The sequence below is a fragment of the Syzygium oleosum genome, unplaced genomic scaffold, assembly GCF_021117445.2.
Source record: "Syzygium oleosum isolate NSW1041296 unplaced genomic scaffold, Sole_v2.1 Sole_v2.01, whole genome shotgun sequence".
Classification (NCBI taxonomy): Eukaryota; Viridiplantae; Streptophyta; class Magnoliopsida; order Myrtales; family Myrtaceae; genus Syzygium; species Syzygium oleosum.
Window position 1 is genome coordinate 20,008,412 of NW_026607485.1, and position 7,453 is coordinate 20,015,864.

At 42.6% G+C, this 7,453-nt stretch overlaps 1 protein-coding gene across 1 annotated transcript; it reads right to left on the minus strand.

Annotated features, from left to right (window-relative positions):
* Positions 1–4,856: 4,856 nt before the first annotated feature.
* LOC115669709 (chalcone synthase 2-like) lies at positions 4,857–6,932 on the minus strand. The gene is made up of 3 exons (XM_056309595.1): positions 6,784–6,932; positions 6,508–6,687; positions 4,857–6,127 (listed from the first exon to the last, which is right to left on the minus strand). The coding sequence occupies exons 2-3, from the start codon at positions 6,683–6,685 to the stop codon at positions 5,130–5,132; spliced, it is 1,176 nt and encodes a 391-aa protein (XP_056165570.1). The 5' UTR covers positions 6,686–6,687; positions 6,784–6,932; the 3' UTR covers positions 4,857–5,129.
* Positions 6,933–7,453: the final 521 nt, after the last annotated feature.

A 7,453-nucleotide genomic window follows, 5' to 3' on the forward strand; every position in this document is an offset into this window, starting at 1 on the left:
GATGTTCTCCCTTTGTCCATCATCCTTAGGAGAAATTATGGCGTGCAAAGCTCTCCGGATCACCAATAGTTCACCATCATCAGCAACCTCCATAACGTTCTCTTCAATTCCATCGGATTCAGCATCATCTTCAGCTTCTTGAAGTGATGAATTGATCTCATCAATTTCTTGAAGAGTCATAACTCGCCGATTTGGGCAATTAGCTTGGAAGTGTCCATAGCCTTGGCACTTGAAGCACTTTCTTTTGTCACCTTCAGTTCTGGCCGAGAACCCTTTAGTAGGTTCCGAAATTGCTTTCTCTCTGCCCTTGTTCTTTGTTGGTCCTTCCGGCTTGGTAGAAGAAGCACCCTTAAAGAAGGATGTTCCTTTTGGCGCAAATCTGGTTGTTGAGGCCTTGTTGCGCTTTTGTTGCTTTTCAACCTTCATGGCTAATTTGCAAACATCTTCAAAGGCCCAATAAGGTTGAAGTTCAACCAAATCAGCAATATCTTTGTTCAAGCCACCAAGGAACCGAGCAATGCTTTGTTCTGGCAATTCTGGAATATCACATCTCATCATGATTTGTTCAAATTCCCGGATGTATTCTTCAACGCTCAATCCTTCTTGTTTGAGAGTATTCATCTTGAGGAAAAGATCTTGACTATAATGATCGGGCAAAAATCTCTTCTTCATGAGTTTCTTGAGTTTTTCCCAAGAACGGATTTTGCTCTTGCCTTCCCTAACTCGCTGGTTCTTCACATTCTCCCACCATAGTGAAGCATACTTTGTTAACTTCAAGATAGCAACCTTGCACTTCTTCTCATCCGAGTAGGACTTGAATTCGAACATTCGCTCAATAGCGTGCATCCACTCAACAAATTCATCAGGATTAAGATTACCGGCAAATTCAGGAAGTTCAACTTTGATGTCACGGTCATCTCGTGTATGCCGTCCTCTTCTCCTCCGTGCTTGAGGTTCTGAAGCACTTGAATCTTCTTCATCGGATTCTGAATCTCCATGGGCACTTCGAGACTCGGACTCATCTCGGTGTTGACGGGCGAAAGGATTTCTTGCGGGTCGGTCTAGGCGCTCAAATAAGCGCTCCATCTGTCTTTGGAGACCCTCGATGGCACGATCTCTCCTTTCGTCGTGCGCTTGCTCCAAGGTCATGCCTCTTGGAACATCACCTTCCATGTTGCGAATTGATGTGTGAAACAGCAAAGGAATCACTCAAGATGAACTAACCTGTGCTTTGATACCAATTTGATGCGTGCGTGGGCGAGTGATTCCACAAAGCATCCAAACAGCAAATAAAGTAAAGATTCGATTAGGAACCAAGGCGTAAAGATTAGACCACCAACCAAGGATCTTCACTGAGAGGGATAGAACAATCTTCACCACGGTCTAAAGGCGCACCACCAACCACAGATTCGATTGAGTTTGAATAGGTTCACCACCGAGAGCATAAAGGCAACGCCACCAACTCAAGGATAAAGGACCTTCGGCTCACCACCAAAGAGAAACCACTTTCTTAGGATAAAGATGCCTAAAAATTTGAATCAACTCACTCAGAGGAATTCTTATTCATTCACCAACGCCTTACAATGTAGGCCGAACCCTTATTTAAAGAGAAACTAGGACTTAAGATAGGAAACAACAAATTAGGAAACAAACCTAAGAGGAAATCCCAGAATAGGAAATAACCCAAGATAAGACTTCAAAATAGGAAACAACCAAAAGGGAATCAACATAACTCTTAAAATAGGAATCTAAATAAAATCTTCAAAATAGGAAACTAGAATGAATCTTGTGCAATCTCGTTGTGCAATCTCGTACTTCAACCGTAGCCACCAAGTAAAATTACCAAAAGGTATCCAAAGTGCACGAGAACAGCTCCACTCGACCTCCCATTGATACAACTCCTATTGGGCTTCAATTCAATCACTTTCTTTGACCCAATGAAGTACATAGTACCCATTCTTCAAGCTGCATTCTCCAATTAATAAAGCTAGGCTTGAAGTTGAGTTCTCACCAGCTTGGGGGTTTTCTACATGTTGGGGGTTTTCGGATGCAACCGCATCAGAAGGACAAAGAAATAAATGACTTGAAACAACAAATGCAAATCGTTATGCGACACCTCAACCTCGATCACAATGAGGTTCCTCCTGTACCTCTCACCAATCCAATAGGTGATGGGCACAATGATCAGCGACACAATGATGCTGAGATTGATGATGATGATGATGATTTTCTCCGTCATTTCTAGTTAAAATTCCCAAAATCGGGGGTAAGCTTGCTTCACAATCTTTTATGTCATAAGTGCAGTTTGCCCAATATGTTCCTGCCCTACAATTACTTTTTGTGCACAACTTTCTTACAACTAGGTTCTTTGCTTGCGAAAAACTGAAAATTTAGAGATCCCAGGATGACATGCTTGTTACAAAAAATCATGATATTTGAACATTGTAGAAATACATGCCTTAATTGACTTTGAGTCCTCTCTTTCTGGGAATTGGTGTTGGTAATTCACCTCTCTAATACCTTACCAAAAAAAATTCACCTCTCTAAGTCATTAAACTGTTGAATGCTGTTTGGAGAAGGATCTAATTTTTCATAGGTGACAGAAATACGGTTTACAAGGGTGAAAAAACTATAGTGGATATCAAAGTTGACTCATATTCATATGTAAGAATATTGATGTTCGTCCTGAAATGTTTTTTTTGTTAACCCTCCTACTTGTTTTTTTATACCTAGTTCCACATTTCATCAAGTGTCGACAAAAGTGACTGCTTCTGGTGTCCTGCCGAGTACCAAAGTTGCCCAATCTTGTGTCTGGTTTGTCAATTTTTCGTTTTTGAAGCAGAATCTATGGTTGTCCCGCCTCCTTTGAATGTTTTGAATGTATTATAAGATTGGATATCAAATAGAATCATGTCAGACTTTGCAACTTTGCATATATCATTATTTTTTGCGGACTAGCATCTTTCCTTCAGTTATATTTTTCAATTATATGGCATTGTGTCTGGTTTGTTCGTTTTCTGTTTCTGAAGCGGAATCTATGGTTGTCTCGTGTCCTTTGATTGTTTTGAATGTATTACATGATGTTCATTAAAAGCGTAGCTATTGCTATGGACAAGATTTGATGGCCCAAATGGCGTATAATTTGCGACGAATATTTAGCGACGAATTTTGCGACCAATACAGTTTGTGGCTAATTTGCGATGAATTTTGCGACGAATAAGTAGCGACCAATTTTGCGACCAATTTTTCGACGAATTTTGCGACGAATAAATTTTGCGACGAATAAAGTTCGTGGCTAATTTGCGACGAATTTTCTGACGAATAAAGTTCGTTGCTAATTTGCGATGAATTTTGCGACGGATAAAGTTCGTGGCTAATTTGCGACGAATAAAGTTTGTGGCTAATTTGTGACGAAATTTGTGACGAATTTTGCGACGAAATTTCCGACGAATTTTGCGACGAATAAAGTTCGTGGCTAATTTGCGACGAATTTTGCGACGGATAAAGTTCGTGGCTAATTTGCGACTTATAAAGTTCGTGGCTAATTTGCGACGAATTTTTTTCCGTCGCAAAATTTTTCGACGCCAAATTAGCGACAGAATTTTTTCCGTCGCTAATTTCGTCGCAAATTCGATTAGCGACGGATTTTGCCAAATTTTTCGTCGCAAAATTCGTCACTAATCCCTTGTTTTTTTGTAGTGTCAGCAATTGACCATCATTTACAATTAACATCTGCATCTCAAAGGTAAGTACCTCCGTACTCGGTTCTAAGAAAAACATAGGCCGAGAATATTAATTTGAATGGCCACATTCATTTTACATATTCGTTGACAATCACAATAACAATTTTTTTGTTAATATTTGATGCTTCAACATGAATACCAACATATTTCTTAATATTTGAAAAAATAATAACAAAATGGAGCTCGTAACTAGGGTTCCTATCAAAATCTATAATATTATAATATCCCTTCTCCTGCTCAAAACAAAGATGATAAATTGGAGGATATAATCATGTGGCATTATGGGATCTTAATTCAACTCATATAGATGAATTTGGTAATCTCAACAGCTCTGACTCTAGCAGAGTTAAAGACTCATTCAAGAATGAGAAATTCCACATATTATTGATCATTATGTAAAGCATAAGCACATTTTTATTCTAATTTCAATAGCTCTGAAATTTCAAGGAGTATGTTTATCCTTTCAAGGAATACAAAAAATGAATAAATGAAAAATATTTTCATTGTTCGCGAAATTATTTAGACATAAATTGTTATCGATAATGAAAATATTTTCCATAGACTAATTGTTTTAAGCGATTATTTTTAGGAAATTGTTTTCCAAATCATTTATTTTTTGTGAAACAAATAGAGACAAAGGCAACCGATTTTACCGATGACTTCTCAAGTTTCACGTGCGTTGAAGTCCTATTTTGCCAACTACGTGCATGAGGTTTTGCCAACTCAGCTTGTTAGGTTAATGAGAGATCAATTAGACGTAATCTCTATTAATGTAACTAATTCCATAACTTTACTAGTCGTTTACCAGCTCCTTCTTGTGCGGGGAACTAAAGGATATTGCTTCATTGTATTGTATATTAGGGAGTCGATAAACCTGAGTATGGAAGTAGACTGCATCGATCAATCTGTAGTCTATAGCATAAAACAAAGTAGAGAGACGCGATTGAGAAGACAATATAGAAGATGTCAAACGGTTGAGGAGGATTAAAGGTCGGTTTGTTTCGTGAGAAATTAACGGTCTAGAAAACATTTTCTTAATAATGATATCTTTTTCTTTCAATAGGAATCTATCGAGTCGTGGAAAACACTAGAATCATGCTTGCCATGCGGTCGAAGAAAGTCCTTGTTTCATATGGAAATGTATTATTAATTTCGAGGCGAATATGGACTCTTGGTTGATACATAACATAAGTGCATTGATAGTTAAAGATGGGGTGCAACTTACAACATTGAACGGTCACTCCCCATCGCATCACGATCCAAAACATACACCGAAAAGGTTTTGGAATAACATCGAAAAGACATGATTAACAACATATCGTAAGTGGAAATAGGGATAGATGGAAGAGGCAGGCAGGCAGGCGAGGCTGGATCCAACGCGAAGCCCTAAGCGGACAAGCCCACGCTGCGGAGGACGACGGTCTCGACGGTGACGCCAGGACCAAATCCGAAGAGCACCCCCCATTCGAGCCCGTCTCCGGTGGTCTTGAGCCCTTCCTTAACCGATTTCTTCCTCATCTCGTCCAATACGAAGAAGACGCACGCGCTAGACATGTTGCCATACTCACCGAGCACGTACCTCGACCGGTCCATCTTCTCGGGCTTGAGCTTCAACTTGGCCTCGACTTCGTTGAGGATCGCGGGCCCGCCGGGGTGCGCGACGTAGAAGAGCGAGTTCCAGTCCGTGATGCCCAGAGGGTGGAATGCGTCCGTCATGCACTTCTCAACGTTCTTAGAGATAAAGGTCGGAACGTCCTTTAGGAGGTTGATGGTGAGCCCGATCTGGCGGACGTGTCCGCTGATGGCGCCCTCGCTGTTGGGGATGAGGGTCTGGGACGCGGAGATAATCTCGTACAGGGGCCTCTCGATTTCCGGGACGGGGTCTGAGCCCACGATGAGCGCGGAGGCGCCGTCGCCGAACAGGGCGTGGCCCAGGAGGTTGTCCATGAAGGCCTCGTTGGGCCCGTGGAAGGCGGCCATGGTGATCTCGGCGCACACGACGAGGACGCGAGCCCCCTTGTTGTTCTCGGCGAGGTCCTTGGCGAGGCGGACGACCATGCCGCCACCGTAGCAACCCACCTGGTACATCATGAACCGCTTGACGGTTGGGCGGAGGCCCAAGAGCTTGGTGAGCTGGTAGTCGCAGCCCGGCATGTCGTTGCCGCCGTAGGTGCAGAACACCAGGTGGGTGATCTCGGACTTGGGCTGCCCCCATTCCTTGATGGCCTTGGCTGCTGCTTCTTTCCCTAGCTTCGGCACTTCCACCGCCAAAATGTCTTGCCTTACATCCAAGGAGGGTTCCGTGGACGAACACATGTTCGAGTGCTCTTTCACCATCTCCTCCGTCAAGTGCAGGTACCTCTTCTTGATCTTGGACCCTTCACCTAAACATATACACCGAACACAGATCGACGTCATGGTGGTCTTCTTCTTTATGGACCGATCAAATTATTCATACACGACGGTGAAAGACGCAATCCCCACAAGTTATTACTGGAAAAGAAAGAAAAAACCGATCCCGGCATCAAAAAAGTTCCATCAAAACAATGGTTGATTTGCTTCGACTTTCGTTCCCTAATTTCGTATCTAAGCATGTATGTATCCACTAATCTCTAGTCCCTGCTATCTACGGTGTTAGTAAGTGCCATGCACAAAAAGGTGAAGCCGCCCAAATTCTTATATGATGGTAAATGACGAGGGCACCACAAAAAAAAAAATTTGTTTAAAAGTGCATCAATGTAGGTATGCTTTAAACTATACGTACACATGCGCTTGAACTTGCTTTTCAGCTGTGTCATGTGTTCGGACTTGGTGATTCGAAAAAAATAATCTGGGAACGTGCTCTGCTCGTAAACGTTTGGGGGGTTCGCCGTTCCGATGGCCAGGATCGTGGCAGGGCCTTGTGATTTCTGGGCACGGCAGAATTCCTCGACGCTCACCATTTTTCTTTTCTTCCCAGGGAGGGGGGTGGTTTCGAGAGAGCGAGAGACGGCGAGGGTCGGTGGAGCGGTCACGACGGAGGAGGCGGTGGTGGACCGGGTTGCTGCAAGTGATTCTCTTTGGGCGTGTGGTGGCACAGGTGAACTTTGGGAGAGGGGTGGGATTTATATTCAAGAGAGGCTGAGGGGTGGTGGTTGGGCTTCACGTGCGTGTCTCGTGATATGACTTCGGGACCTTATTGTCACGTGACACGCGCGTGCTCGTAATCACTTGTCCATCACAAATGCCATTTTAATCTGATTCTGTGAACATAAAGTTCATAACGATACACTACTCATTGTCAGCTCCATGCACAAGAGTGAAATCGAGTCAAATTACTCAGCGACAGCTCCGGCTCGGCCCGATGTCTACTAGAGATCGACTCACTTGATTTCGAGTTGAGATCGAGTTCGAGCCACTCGAGTATCTTGTATAGGTGAGCACGAGCTTGTTGACATTCAACTAGGTAGGCCCACGACCCTAATCGAGTTTTCACTATTTTATTGAAATTTTAAATTATTATAAAAAAAGGGGCAAGATACTTGAAATTACATTCGAGCTTATAAAACTTTATAAGTTGATTCCAATTAAATTCAATCGGGTCGAGTTCGAGCACCTGGATTCTCTAATTGAATCAAGCTCGAGTAGGATAATTAATACTCAATCGAGCTCGAATCTAGCTTCGAGCACCAAGTATGTGAGTTGAGTTGAGTCGAGCTCGAATTTGGTAG